The sequence below is a fragment of the Ailuropoda melanoleuca genome, chromosome 10 (assembly GCF_002007445.2).
Source record: "Ailuropoda melanoleuca isolate Jingjing chromosome 10, ASM200744v2, whole genome shotgun sequence".
Lineage (NCBI taxonomy): Eukaryota > Metazoa > Chordata > Mammalia > Carnivora > Ursidae > Ailuropoda > Ailuropoda melanoleuca.
The window spans coordinates 46,857,580-46,873,683 of NC_048227.1; the positions used below are offsets into that span (position 1 = coordinate 46,857,580).

Below are 16,104 nucleotides of genomic sequence, written 5' to 3' on the forward strand. Positions count from 1 at the left end.
TTCGCGTCAGCAAGTTCTAGACTGTGAGCCAGGATTTCCTTGTTACTATGTAACCAAACAAAATAAAGAATTCTCTTGGCTTCTCAGGCTGATGTAAGAAGGAAACCTTCAGCTGTAACCCCTATTTCGAAAGTTCTTGTTCTTTACATCTGTCTCATTGTTGTCAATTATTTCTATACTCTACTACAAATGTGATTTTATACAAAACATTTGCAAATTAAATGTCATCTTTATCTGTTTACTCAGGGCCTTCAGGAAAAGTTCCAGTTTTCTTTTTTTAAAGATAAAACTATTCGTTAAAGAGTTTGAAAACAACCGGTGTACCCGAGTTAGAGTAACTTTCTCCCATCAAAACCAGCTGTCTTCCATTAGTGAGAGCTTTCCAGAGGAACCTAGAACAGTTTTTAAGACAGGGGTGGGTCATCTCCAATTGAGGGAGGACGGGAGTCCAGCCAGAGTCGGGGCTCGGTCCCTTTTCTCCACCCGCACTGGACACCCGGAAAAGCTCTCCCCTCCTTCATCCACGCCCTTCCCTAAGCTCACAGGTCAGGGGAGCCGGCTCAGGGAAATCCAGCGCCCCGCCCCCTTCTAGAGCCCGGCGTCAGGCCCCGCCCCTCAGGGGCTGCAAGAACGCTCTGCGCGCGCCTTTTGGGAGGCGGGGCTGGATGGCCTCGCCGCGGGGAGGCCGCGGACTGTTTGCGTCCGCTCTCCCTCTTCTCTCAGCCCCCACGGCTCTGGCTGGAGCGTCTGCTTGTGGCCGGATTCCCAGACCCTGGTAAGTAGCTGGAGGATTCAGGGCTCCTCAGACGCGATTGCGGCGAGTACGGGACCTACCCCCATTCCCAGCGCCTGCGCGTCTGTCCGCCAGCCAATGTGCTAGCAGCTTCTGGCCTTTGACCCCGCGCCTCTCGGGCTGGCGAGAGGCGTCGAGCTGCGGTTTTCCGGCCCCGCGCTACCTCGCTGTCTCTCTTAGCTCTTCTTTGTGTCTGGGTTAGTTTTATTGCCCGCTTTTTACAGACCCTGCCGGCTTTGCGTGGGCCGCTTCTTTGGAGCGGAACTTCCCGTCGTCGCCTTGGTTTTCCCTCCTCTCCCCAGCAAGTTGGGAATTCCGGGAGTGACAGAAGCCGTTCAGTGCCTGCCCTTTTTGTATCCAAACTGCAGCTGCGCCTTGAGCCTGCGGGGAGAGGGGGAGGATCGAGGCCTACTGCGCTCGGGGTGTCGCAGGAGGGTCGCGGCCGCCTGCTTCCTGGCGCCTTGGGGCCTCTGGCGAGGAGAGCAGGGATGGCGAAGCCACCCCCAGAGATGGTTTTTTCATTCATTTGTCAACACGTTTGGCCCTATCAGCGTAGACTGTTATTGTTAGCTAAGTTTCAGAATGCAGCTATGCCAGACTAATAATGTCTTTTTCCATTTTCCACAGGAGCAAATTTAAATTCAGGCATTTATAGTTTTCGTTTTATTATTGTAAGACCCTATGGATAAATGTTAGAAAATGTGAAAGTATTTAAAGATGAATAAAACAAGGGAGGATCAAATCGGACTTTAAGAGACAAACAGGACTGGAACGGGTTGTTTATGTTAGATAGTAGTTTGAAAGAAAAATACAAAATGTAGCTTTGGTAATAGTGTCACATTACAGATTATTTTCATGATAATGTGTGATTTCTTTCTTACTGAGCTTTATGGAAACTCAGAAGAATGATGGGGTGCGGTGAATCTTGTAGACTTTCAGGCTCTGTGCATAAAACATTACCAGACCTGTTTCTGGTAGTCACGTGATGAATAGTAAGTATAAGATCAGAAAATAAACTGTCCTCAGATTAAAGTTGAGCTGCAGTTTATTAGTAAGTAACAGATAATCATTGTTTTTTAAGCCCATACTATTTAAATGAAAACATGACTACATGTCAGGAATTTTCATCTGTCACAAAAAACAAAAACAAAAAAACCTCTAAACGTAATTTGTGTAGTCCGTTGGAGAACGGTGGAATAGAAGGCAAGAGCTTGAGTTCTAGAGCCAAATTTGCTCTGCTTAACCTCAGAGTGTTACTTAGCCCTTCACTAAGCCCCCTGAAAATTTACCATTTGCTTTGTACCTCTATTACACCTGTCATCTGTAAAATGGTGTTAAAAAGTTTTACTTTTTAAAATGGAAGGATAAGATTATGTGTAACTGAATTTCTGTTAACCAGAGGTTATAAGTGTTTACACTAAAACCACCTGGGCAAGGAAGCCTCGGTATAGAAACTGATTTTGAAAGTTCCAGGTGTGTCTTCCGTTATTAGTTGTTTATCTGTAATGGCTTCTTAGAAAATTAGAAAACAATACTAAAAGAAAAACAGGAGTCTGTATAATTTAATAGGTAATTAAAAGGTGAAATCTTTTTGGCCTAACTGGATTGACAGCAAATACTTTCTGGAATAAGTTGATGTCACAATGCTGTGGATCTCTTAGAACTCTAAGTCAAAACCTAGCATTTCGAAGATTAAAAGCATAAAACACAAAAGTAGAAACCATAGAGTTTCAAGAGAACCTATTAGGTATAACTTCCTTGTATTATTATGTAATGTTAGCTGCTCTTTGAAGAAAACAGGTCTTCAGTAGCTAATACCTCAATTGAGTAGATTCCTAATTTGGGAACCCATAGATCTGCAGTTAACTTGTAATTTTATTTTCTCAGGTGACTTCTGAAACGTCTTCCTTTTGTTGAAGCCAAATAAATAGTTCCTCCATTCCTTTCTTCCTAGATCATTAGACCTGTTAGCATCTCAAGGGTCATCGTGGTTTTGCTATCTTGAACATAATTTTTGTTAAAATGAATTCTTAATTATTGGTTGTTTCTTCCCATATGTTTAATATAGATTATAAAAAGGTCAACCATCTGTATAGTTAGTAGAATCTATTTATACACGTACTGCCCTAATGTATTCTAATGTCAAAAGGACCTGAAATTAAATTGTTTAAGCTGAACACTTAATGGTCACTATGTGTAAGATATGTGGGGCTCTTCTGCAGATAGATAAATAGGAGGACTCCGTTTTTTGATCTCAAGAAGCAATCTAGTAGTGGATACAATACACATAAGTAAATAGCATAATGCAATACATAAAGAAATGCCACTTTAATAAGTAGGCAATGCTGTAACAATAGAATGTATGAGAAAATGAGTACTTTTCACTCTGGAATCATTAGGGAAGGTATCAAGAAGAGGTAGCATTTCAGCTTTGTCTTGAAGGGTGAGTAGCATTTTAAAAGTTAGCCATGTAGAGAATAGACATTTAGAGAAAATTAACTATGTTATTAATTGCTTGCCAGATGCCCATCTTTAATAATCATCATAAATACTCATTTAGTGTTACTCTAAACAGGAAATGATTCTAAAAGTTTTATAATAAATAACTCATGCTCAAAAATCTGTGAACGAGGTAATATTGCATAGATGAGAAAAGCAGAAAGATGAGGTCCTTTGAAAGCTGAAATAGATTTAAAAGGCACAGCTGGAGATTATTTGCCTTTAATCACAGTGCTCAGCCTTTAGGTTGAGGTGACTTACTGTTAATTGAGATGTGGTGGTTAGGATAGAGCCAGTGAACCTATAATGATAAATGAACATTTTAAGTGAGTGAATTAAGTAATATAAAAAAGAGGGACCAACTCTGTCAGAAAACACAACAGATAATTTTTTTTTAAAGAGTTAAACATGGCTCATTTGGGCTTTGGTTTTTAGATTGCAAGGCCAATATTCTGTTCTATATCCTGACTCTTCCACACACTTTACCACTCAGTCTCTCAAAATGCGAGGTCTTACTAGTTTCTAAATTCTGTAGTCATTACTCCCGTCCTGTGACTTCGCAATGTTCATTACTGTTATTTCCTAAACTTTTCTTAAGTATTTTCTAAGTTTAGAAGTTAGAGGAGGAGAATATCACTATATTTTATCACCTAGAGGTAATCATTTTACATGTTTAAGTGCTTTTTTTTTTCCTTTGTCTATCTTTAATGTAGTTGAGATCCTATTATATCCATAATTCTTTTTTTTACTCATGACTTGTCAAATTTCTTACTGTCTTTAAGGGAAGGATTTGTTTTTGATCTTGATAATTTGGAATTTTCAGGACAAGAGATGATAGAGGCAGGCCAAAATTGTTGTATCATCTCTTTAAAATTCTTCTCTGTAGGGCTGCCACATTCCATACATTAGAATTTCACTTCCTGGAGTCTTGTATTGCAGAGCTTGAAGGATGGTATGAGTTGGCCTTCCCAGAAATAAGTATTAGGTTACCAGCTTATGTCCTCCAGTTTGCTTGCTTGCTTGCTTTTTTAAATTTTCAAATACAGTACAAACAACTCAGTTCCTGTGTATTTTCCTGTATATTTACCAAATGGTAATATGTTACTATATTTGCTTTATCATTATACACCTGTACACACTTGTTTTACCTTGTATATAATTATACACATGTAATAAGTATGTGTGTACATAGGTATATATGCATATGTGTATGTATGTGTATCTAATATATTGTCGATGTTTCCTCATGTTTAGATCCAAGTTAAATTTTGACAGAAATACCATAGCAGTGATTCTGTTTCTTTGTTAGGGCATCCTCGAAATTTATTTTGATCACTTGTTTAAGGTGTGTCTGCTAGGTTTTGCACTGACTGTTGTTCCCTTTGTAGTTAATTAGGGGTCTTTTGGGGAGATTCTTTGCCAATATTTGGAGATCCTGTTTCTCATCAAACTTTTATTTCCTCTTTTAATATCCGTTGATTTTTTTGCCTTGTATGGTTGTTATGGTAGTTGCCAAATAGTGATATTTCATTATTCCATCTAAATGTATTAGTTAGCATTCTAATATGAGTCTTCCTTATTCCTTTTATTTTTGCATTTAAAACAACAGTATGAAAAAATATCCTTATGGATTCATGAATTCTTATTTTAATACCTGTCATTTACTACTCCTTATTTTGATGCTGAAATTGTCCAAGATTTAGCAAGTGGTTGCCCCTTCAGGCTGGCTCCTATGTCCAATGGCCATGTCCCCAGCATGAGTACTTCTTACTTTCTGGTAAGATGATCAAGGCTTATTTTGTACTTTCCCAGCCACAGTCTGGGAACCAGCCTTTCTCCAAGTAACCTGGTACTTCTAAGTAGAGAAGGATATTTAAAAGCTAAAATCTTGGCATCAGATGTGTTAAATGCTGCTGGGATTTCTTTGGTTCTAGACTCTGTCAGTGTACAGAACTAGGAAATAATGTGAATATATTAACCTGTATACACACAAACACACCCCAATTTACTGATAAAAGCCACACATTCATATGGATACTGCTAATTACAGTCTGACAACACAAGTTTCATTCTAGTCTCCCACTGTATACATAACTCACTTTTTTGTCCATTCAAAACCTGGGCTCCAGTTTCCAGCATACATTATTTGCTTATGTGTAGAATACCCATTAAGAATTGCAGGACGCTTGGGTGGCTCAGTTGGTTAAGGCTCTGCTTTTGGCCCAGATCATGATCCCAGGATTCTGGGATCGAGTCCCTTGTCGGGCTCCTTGCTCATCAGGAAGTCTGCTTCTCCCTCTGCCTGCCACTCCCCCTGCTTGTGCTCTCTCTCTGACAAACAAAATCTAAAAAAAAAAAAAAAAAAAAAAAAATTTGATAATGTGTGCCATTGCAAAAACAGCTTACTAACTGGAATTTAACATTTAATATTTGTTTTTTTAGAGTATGTGAAATATGACATGGCTCAAAAAGCCAAAACTGTAAAAAGGTAGAGTCCTTTCTTCAACCATTCTACCCATTCTCCTCCCCTCACATTCTCTGTCCTGTTTGTCCTTACCCCAATACATAATCAATCTCTTTAAGATTCTTGTTTACTCTTCCTGTGTTTCTTTTGTGCACTTGAGAAAATGTATATTTTCTTATTTGCATTTTCCTTTCTTCACTTAGCAGTATATCCAGAAAATCAATTTATATCATTTCAAAGAGCTCTTCCTCATTCAGCTAAACACCCCAGTATTTTACAATTACAGTGCCGTATATGGATTTATGTGCTATTTATGTGGTTGTGTACTTTTAAGGTAATTTCCATGAAGTAGGACTTCTGAGTCCAAAGATAAATGGATTTGTAATTTTGTTAGCTATTGCCAAATTCACAAATCGGCTGTTGTACCACTTTGTATTCAGCTAGCAATGTTTGGAAGTGCTTGTTTTCCCATCATCTTGCCAACAGGATGTATTTTTGTTTTTGTTTTGTTAGTCTCATAGATAAGAAATGATTCCTTTATGTAGTTTTATTTTGCATTATTTTAAAGATTTATTTTAGAGGGGGAACGGGCAGAGGGAATCTCAAGCAGGCTCCATCTCACAACCCTGAGATTAGCACCTGAACCAAAATCAGGAGTTGAATGCTTAACAGACTGAGCCACCCAGGAGCCCCTTTAATTTGCATTTTCTAGAATTTTGAGTGAGGTAGAAGGTCTTGCCAATATTTTCACTGTTTGTCAGTTGTTAATAGTGTTTTCTGATATGCATATTTTAAAATTTATGTAGTTTTTCATTTATTGCATTTGAATTTTGAGTCATTGTTCTAAAGCCTTCCGTTACACTCAGGTTATAAGAAAATTGAGGTGGAATTCCTTAATCACTTAAATGGCTTTGAGCCCTACAACATGCATTATTGTTTGGGAGATTGTGGAGGGAATTGGGAGAGTTGTTTAAAACCCCTGATTCAGAGTAGCAGAGACGCTAAGAACATAAGTAGAAAATAGAAAGTGGCAGGATCTTGATAAAACCTATGGCTTTAATTTCAGTACCCATGCTTGTAAGGGAGTAGGATTAATCAGAAATAGTTCAATTATTTACAAGGACTTAAAGCCAGTTTTGAAGATTTCACTCTGATTAGATTAAGATAATATTCCTCTACCATAGCAGTCCTCAAGAAACAAACATAAGTTTTCTCTGGAGGAAAATCATATATACAGTTTCATTGTCTCTAAAAATTTTCATTACAATGACTGGCATTCAATTAAAAAAAATTTACCCAGCATACAAAAGTGTCCAGTTATATAGAGAGAACAAAACAAAAACAACAAAAACAGGCAATAGAAGCAGAATCCTTGGGGAGCCTGGGTGGCACAGCGGTTAAGCGTCTGCCTTCGGCTCAGGGCGTGATCCCGGCGTTATGGGATCGAGCCCCACGTCAGGCTCCTCCGCTATGAGCCTGCTTCTTCCTCTCCCACTCCCCCTGCTTGTGTTCCCTCTCTTGTTGGCCGTCTCTATCTCTGTCAAATAAATAATAAATAAAATCTTAAAAAAAAAAAAATCCTTAAGATGCAGTTCAGGTTAGTAAGAGGTGGACTTTAAGTAAATGGAATTAACATGTTAGAGGAATTAGAAGATGGAAAATTTTAGCAGAGAACTGATGTCTTTGAAAAGAGTCAAATGAAAATGCTAAGAGTAAAATTATAACATTAAATCATAGCTGAAGAGAAGTAGGAAACTGGAAGAGTACAGAAGTACTCAAACTGAGGCATGGAGAGAAGAGGGAAATCTTAAAAATATTTAAAAAACAGGATATAAAATTCTAACATGAGTAATGTATTCCAAAATGAGAAATGAACAAGAAAGGAATCATGGAGCAAAAGCAATATTTGAAGAGATTATGGTCAAGAATTTTAAAAAGCTAAGGAAAGATATCAACCCACAGACCGAGGAAGCACATTGGACATAAAGCAGGATAAATACTAAGAAAACCATATTCCATAGCAAAACTGCTGAAAACCAAAGATGAGAAAAAGAAAATATCCTTAAAGTCTTTAAAAAATCAAGGAAAAGAACCACAAAACAATAGTGGAGTTTTCAACAGAAACAAAGGCAGAAGATAATGGGTTGTGCTGAAAGAAAATTGACAATATAGAAGTCTATAGATACATGTATAGTAAAAGTAAAATATATTTTCAAACAAACTGATATGGAATTTATCAGCAGCAGGCTGATACTAAAAGCCTTACTAAAGCGAATAATTTCTTCACCATAAGGAAAATTGTTTTGAATAGAAGTAGGGAGATGCTGGAGGAAGTTCATGAAGAGCAAAGGAAAGGGTAAATGCAATGAATGTTGACTGTGTAAAACAGTATCCCATCTGGTAGGGATTAAGATTTGCGTAAAAAGTAAAATACACCAAAACAGGAGCACAAAGTTGGGTCAGGGATAAAGGAGTTAAAGTCTTCTAAGTGTGCTTTTGTTGAGACACAGTAAATTTCTGATTCATCCTGGATTTTGACACATAAGAATGTGTGCTGTAATCATAAAGTAATAAAAATAATAGCAAAGACTATGTTAATGTAAAATTAACAAATAGGGAAAAATAAAAAGGTAAGAGAAAAATGGAGTTTGAAAGAAGACCAAAAGGAAAAGCAAGGGTAAAAAGTAGATTTAAATATCTGTATTTGCAGAACTGTAACTGCTGCATACTACAATTACTGGACAGAGACTATCAGATTAGATTAAAAATAGCAACAATAAGGGGTGCCTGGATGGCTCATTTGGGTAAGTGTCTACCTTCTGCTCAGGTCATGATCCATCCTGGGAACGAGCCCCATAATGGGCTCCCTGCTCAGTGGGAGCCTGCTTCACCCTCTCTTCCCCACTTATGCTCTCTCTCACTATCTCTGTCACTATCTCTTCTCTCAAATAAATTTAAAAAATTAAAAAAAAAAAAGCAACAATAATAAAACAATGTTATTTCAAAAAATCTAAGGTGACAATAAAATGATGAAAATGATACTGTTCCAAATGAAATCCATTGCAGCTGTATTAATATTGGAGTAGAATGTAAGACAGTCCATCAGTGGTGAAGAAAAGGATGTTTCATTGTGAAATAAGATTTAATACTTAAGGAAAATAGTTGCAAATTTGTACATAACATTAAAAGTATATAATGTAAACTATAGATATAAATATGGTAGTGGGGGGATTTTTAACATACAGATGAGTGAGGATATGAAAAATATACACAAAATGGTTAGCATATTTGGTTTGGTAGACACACGTAGATACCTGTAACCCTTAGCTGTTTAACATGTATTCTTTGAGGTGTATATGGGACACTTAACAGAACTGGTATATAGGTTAAGCCTTAAAGCAAGTCTCAACATATTTCAAAGGACTGAAATCATATAGGGGAAGTTTTCAGTGGATTCACACTAAATAACAAAAAACTAGAAAGTCTTGCAAATATAATATGTTTATAAATAGTCATCAGAGGAGAAATAATGGAAATTTGAATATATTATGAACTAAGTGGTCATGAAAATGCAGGGGTGCAGAACTCATACTGCTAAAGGTGTGATGGCAACAGCAGTGGTGTAGTGTTTGAAACATTTTGAAATCCTAAAAAGACCATTAGGTAGTAAAACCCAAACAGATAACTTGTAACAAAACTGAAATGACAAATTATCCCCATGGACCCCAAGGTGAGTGGAAGGGGAGAGCTCACCAACAGCTATAAAACTTGTGTTCTAACTCGGTTTGTACTGAAGGAAGGAGAGGAAAGCAATAGTGCATCTGCTTCAACTGATAACAGGGACCTTTCTAAATACTCATTTGAAAGAAGGACAGCCCAGCCTGAGAATAATTAGCTGCAAGAGGGGAGGGGAACTTTGAAGTCTATCTGAAGAGGCTAGAGCATCTTGGTTTTCAGGACAGAACCCCATATGGAAGAGTAACTTCTGGAATTTCAATTGAGCAGAATAACAAAACAGAAGCCAAGGAAATAAAAACATCCAGATAAATGTGGGAATGGAGAAAAACCCAGCTGTTCTCAGAAGAACTTCAAGGCCATAGTAAGATTTCACAAAAACAATAGAAGTTCTCTAGAGCATAAAGCTAGAAAAATTATCATGATAAAACACTTCTAAAAATTGAGAATTATTTCATGTACTATTTAGTAACAGAAAAAAGATCAAATTCCATACAAAGTCATAGGCAAAAAAGTGAACATACTTGTAAACGCTAAGGGCATGCCAGAGATCCATGTTCACAAAATATGACAGCTGTAACCTAATATTTAAATAGATATAAAAGTTATGAGATATGAATGAATAAACAAATTAAAACTGAAAAGTCAGAAGTGAGGTAATTATTTCATAAATGACTACAAGATAGACACACCAGATCAGGCCTTATGAGAAAGAGGGTAAAAAAACTTAGAAAATGCAGTTGAAAAAATTGAGCAAAATTCAACAAAATTACTAGAATTTTCTAAAGAAGAAAAAGCAGTGAAACAGAACAAATACTAAAATTGGAAACATTTGCTGACAATAAAAGTTGATGCCAATAGGTTAGTTAGTTTCTTAATGGGAAGATAAGGGAGTTCTGTAGGATTGTTTCTTTTTTTCCCTAGGAAGTACTGTTGACCCTTGAGCACTGGAGGTTAGGGGTGCTGACTCCTGTGCAGTTGGAAATCTGCATATAACTTTTGACTCTGGGAAACTGAACAACTAATTACCTACTGTTGACTAGAAGCCTTACTGATAGCAAACAGTTCATTAACATATGCTTTCTATGTCGTACTTATTATATCTGTGTTCTTGTGTTAGAGTAAGCTAGAGTAAATAAATGGTATTAAAATAATAAGAGAAAATGCATTTTTAATACTGTATCATATCTATCGAAAAAAATCCACATAAATGAATCTGCACAGTTCAAACCCACAGTGTTGAAGGGTCAACTGTGTAAGACATAGCTATCTGAAGATAATAAAGGAAGTTGGTGACATAGCAGTAGGTTTGATGAAAAAATCAAAATGAAATTCTGAGGTTAGAAAAGTGAACATACTAGAGTATGGTAATAGGATAGTTAAGTGGTCTTGAGTGTTCATTTGAAATTTATGGTCATGAATTCATAGTGAAAAGTTAGCATGGTTGCATGGTTTTGTCCAGTATGGTTTTGTAGTTCTGAATCAAAGTCAAGACACACATCATTTATTTGAAGTTTTACCAGGTATGTATTAAGAAAGGAGAGAAGTGAGGAATTAAATGTTGGATTATGGATGATAAACTGTGTCACAGTGGATAGGACATCTCAATAAGGTCAAGGAATTGCCAGAATGAGCCTACTAAACTAGAGGAGCTCAAAGCACAAAAGGTTATGTTTGGAAAATGGAAAAAAAAAAGGATTTTTGGAGTGGTAAATGATTTAAAAGACGATCAAGAGTAGGAGTATGAGTTGGTGAAGCAGGGGTGGAAGAACAGATCTCTAGAAGTGAGGCAAAGAATTGGGAGGCTAACTACTGGATGGATCATCCGTGTTGGTAGAGTCATTAAAAACAGTAATGTGGGAAGAGAGTAAATTAAAATTATCATGAATGGGAGATTATTAGATTGAGAAGGTGGTGAAGTTTGATGTCTTGAATATTTTCTACAACAGCTCCATCCTTCTAATCTGTACTCTCATGATGCAAATATTTTGTTTACAAGTCTTCAGTGGTCCCCTATTTACCAGAAAAGTCCTCTTTCTTTGGTATAGGATAGTTCCAGCGTGGCACTACAGCTTTATTTTTCCCCCTCATCTTGTTTTCTTGGCTGCAGCCTGCAGAGGCCTTTTTGTTTCACAATGTGTCTTTCGTATCCAGTAAATATATCTTTAGGCACACTTCCTCTAACACTATGGCCATTCTCTTTCTCCTTTCCTTTTCCACCAGCCTATGCATATTGTACTCATTCTTCTAAGATCTTATTTTTTTCCTAAAGCATTGTCTTCAACTCCTTAATTTACATAAGGCACTTTATTGGTTTCTATGTGCTTTTCACTTCTCTATTGGCACTTTTCTTCTTTGAATTACAGTTACTTGCTCATGTGTCTTCTGCCTTCTCCATGGACTCTAAGCACCTTGAACATAAGAACTATGTCTTACTAATCTATCTAATCAGTCTCATGTGGTGCTTAGCATACTAGTTTTTATACAACTGAGTTGCTCAATTAAACTGAGTTATACATCTTTTTAGTTTTCTAGACTTTTGATATTAAACCAAATGAAATAAATTTTTGTTTGTTCAAAAACAACAGTAGGGACTTAACTGTTTCTCATCTTAAAGTCAACTATGTCTACTTTCATAATGCTTGTTTTAGTTTATGTGTAATGTTATAGATTGGTTACATGGTATACTTTAATGGGTCTGGTTTGTTGGTGTGGTGACAATGTATCTATTTAATAATAAAATATAACAACTTTGGGGGGGATCCCTAAATTCCTATTAGGAACAATAGAGAAAGGGTTGCTTTTTATTTCTAAAGTTTAAGAAGGAGAATACTTGGCATGAAAACATTTTCATCAAACCAGTAGATTAATACAGTTGTAAAACAAAATTCTCCAAACCCATCTACCTACTCTTTTCCATTTTCATGGTTTTTATTTTTTGTTTGTTTGTTTTTTGAGAGTGGAAGAACTGATGTGAAGGAATGCAGGGGTGGGAAAGAGGTAAGACACCAAGTAAGGTGTCAGAGATGGTTTAGTAATGTTGTTTCCCAATATTTTTATATATTTTGTGTATATCTGATTATATATAATTATACATATTTAGAGCATATCTAAGGATATGTAAAGCATACATAATCTGTAGATTATGCATATTGATAATGTGTGTGTGCATATATATATGTAATTTATTTGGATATACCATATCTACTTAAATAAAATTTTGAAACTGGCAAAACAAAATTAAGATTGGTTAGGTATGTTATGTTTTGGAAAAACTGTAAAGAAAGGTGAGGGGATGGTAAATACAAAAATCAAATCGTCCTTCTTAAGCAAGGAGAATGGGCAGGGCTGGTGATTGACAAGGGGCACAAAAAATGGAAATGGGCAATTAAGCTGGCAGTTTCCTTTTTGATTGTTTATGTGTTTCAACCTAGACATATGTCTTTTTTTTTTTTTTTTAAAGATTTTATTTATTCATTCGATAGAGATAGAGACAGCCAGCAAGAGAGGGAACACAAGCAGGGGGAGTTGGAGAGGAAGAAGCAGGCTCCCAGAGGAGGAGCCTGATGTGGGGCTCGATCCCATAACGCCGGGATCACGCCCTGAGCCGAAGGCAGACGCTTAACGACTGCGCTACCCAGGTGCCCCTAGACGTATTTCTTTTATATTAATCTTTAGGTGTAATCTATTTCACAGTTAAACAAGGTTAACTTTGAGAGGAATCTGTGATTTCAGTCTCAAAAGAAATACGCTTGGTCGTCTTAGTAATTCTTGCAAATATGCATAATGAAAATAGCAATTTGTAGAGAGAGAGAGTGTGTGTGTGTCTGTGTGTGTGTGATAGAATTACTTGCTGGCTAGATTAAGTTTTATTTATCTGTTTTTTCTACTAGGGTTTGTTGTGACTTAATTCTCTAGAATAACAACAGCATAGTTTATTATAAAAGGTCATATTTTATAAATAAAATCAATGTCAATTCCCCCAAATACTTTCTAATAAGAAATTTGTACATAAAGACATTTTATTCATAGGTATATATATATATATACATATATATATGTATATATGTATATATATGTATATATATATATAGGGGTATATGTATATATATGTATATATATATAGGGGTATATATATATATATAGGGGTGTATATATATATATATATATATACACCTATGTGTATATATATATACACCTATGAATATATACACACACTAGACATATATGTCTATACAGTTATTGAAACATAAAAATATAAATATAAAACCATTTTAGAAGTTATAAGTCCATGTTTATAACCTTTGTTCAATAAGATGTTCAAAGTTATAAAGTAATATATTTTTAAATTAGGAACCCCTCACTCGTGATCATTGTTTTTTCATTTATCTCATTTTCATTTCAGAAAGGTCATAAAAATGTATGATTACTCCCTTCCTGTGCAATCATTATTTTAGTTAAAAAAAAAAAAAAGGTTTGTTGAAAATCCATTTAATGACTAGGCTTTTACTCTATTCATAAGTACTTCCTTTTTTAAACTATGAGCCTTTAATTTTACATTTGGAAAATTTTAGTCCGCTCACATATAATACTCCCTTCTTATATTCAGCATACACAAAATCTGTTCAAATGATGCAAAATACTTCCTTAAATAATATTCCTAAGATGTTTATCTGACAAAATATAATTGTGATATTTCCAAATAAATACTGCCAATTAGTCTAGCCATATATAGATTTTGTAGACATCAGTATTTGATGATACAACTAATATATTGCACTTTTAAAACTTTTCAATGTAATGAACTTTGGATTTTAGTTTTCATTTCGAATACATTGGGAAATTTTGTCAATACTATTTACTAATTACCATTTTTCAATAAATTACAGCTAAACATTTACCATTTTGGAGTTTAAAGTATGTCATCATGGCAAAGTTTCGAAGAAGGACTTGCATCATTTTGTCACTTTTTATTCTATTTATTTTCTCCCTGATGATGGGTTTAAAAATGCTGAGACCAAATAAAGCTACTTTCGGAGATCCTTTTGGACTTGAACTTCTTCCAGTACTTCATCAACAAACTCGCTTAGGGAAAAGCTTTGATTCCCAAAACAATGACAAAGTCAACAGTGAAACAAATAACAAGAATTTAAAAAGTGTTGAAATCACTATGAAACCTTCCAAAGCCTCTGAACCTTACCTGGAGGAGCTGCAACCTCTGAATTATTATTTACATGTATTTTATTACAGTTGGTATGGAAATCCACAATTTGATGGTAAATATATACATTGGAACCATCCAATCCTGAAGCATTGGGACCCCAGACTAACCAAGAATTATCCACAAGGGAAACACAGTCCCCCGGATGACATTGGCTCCAGCTTTTACCCTGAGTTGGGAATTTACAGCTCTCGGGATCCTTCTGTCATTGAAACTCACATGAAACAAATGAACTCAGCTTCAATTGGTAATTATTTTTGTGTGTTTAGATATGTGATTTTGTGTGTGTGTGTGTGTGTGTGTATAAATGTAGAGCGTTTAAGTTACTAAGTACTCTTCACATTGTTATTATAATTTTAAACTTAGAAACTCCAAACTAAGTTGTATGTGTGTACTTAAACATCCAGGAAACCACCTTTTAATACTACTTTAAAATACATTGTTTAGTTTCGAATTTTTGGAAGATTTCTGGATATATTTTTATTGATTTCTAATTTAATATTCTTTCTGAATTGTATTAAATTATGATTTACATAAGATACAATGAATTCTCGCACTTGAAGTATACAGCTCAGTGATGTTTCTGTAAGGTATACACCTATTTAAATATTACCCCAACATGAAGTAAAATATTCTATAGCCCAGACATTTTTGTCATGCTTCCCTTGTGCCACCCCCAGGAAACTGTGAATCTGATTTCTCTCACTGTAGAATAGTTGTGAATGTTCTCTTACTGTGTGAATATAGAATCATTTAGCATTTGTGTTTAAAATATTATTTTAAAATATTTTCATTTAAATTCAATTAATTAACATAGTGTATTATTTGCTTCAGAGGTAGAGTTAAGTGATTCATCAGTCTTCTATAACACCTAGTGCTCATTACATCCTGTGCCCTCCTAAATGTCCATCACTGAGTTACCCCATCCTCCATCCCTCTCCCCTCCAGCAACCCTTAGTTTGTTTCCTGTGATTAAGAGTCTCTTATGGATTGCCTTGCTCTATGATTTCTTTTTTTTTTTCTTTTTAAGATTTTATTTTTTTTGTCAGCGTGCACGCAAGCAGGAGGAGTGGCAGGCAGAAGGAGAAGCAGGCTCCTTGCTGAACACAGGGCCTGACACAGGACTTGATCCCAGGACCCTGGGATCCTGACCTGAGCCAAAGGCAGACACTTTAAGGACTGAGCCACCCAGACGTCCCACCCTCTGTGATTTCATCTTGTTTCATTTTACCCTCCCTTTTCCTATGCTCCTTTGTTTTGTTTTTTAAATTCCACATGAGTGAAACCATGAGTCTTTCTCTGATTGACTTATTTTACTTAGCATAATACCCTCTGGTTCCATCCATGTCTTCCAAATGGCAAGAATTCATTTTTTTTCATGGCTGAGTAGTA

At 35.9% G+C, this 16,104-nt stretch overlaps 1 protein-coding gene across 2 annotated transcripts in view; it reads left to right on the forward strand.

Moving 5' to 3' along the window:
• Positions 1–646: 646 nt before the first annotated feature.
• The window catches only part of MANEA (mannosidase endo-alpha), a 69,548-nt gene continuing 54,090 nt past the window's right edge, over positions 647–16,104 (forward strand). The window contains exons 1-2 of one of the 2 annotated variants that reach the window (XM_002929380.4): positions 647–775; positions 14,381–14,959. In XM_002929380.4, coding sequence (XP_002929426.1) covers positions 14,419–14,959 — 541 coding nt within the window. In that variant the 5' untranslated portion in view covers positions 647–775; positions 14,381–14,418. Of the gene's footprint in view, positions 776–839; positions 991–14,380; positions 14,960–16,104 lie in introns of those variants that run through there. The other variant, XM_011237406.3, reaches the window with a different exon arrangement.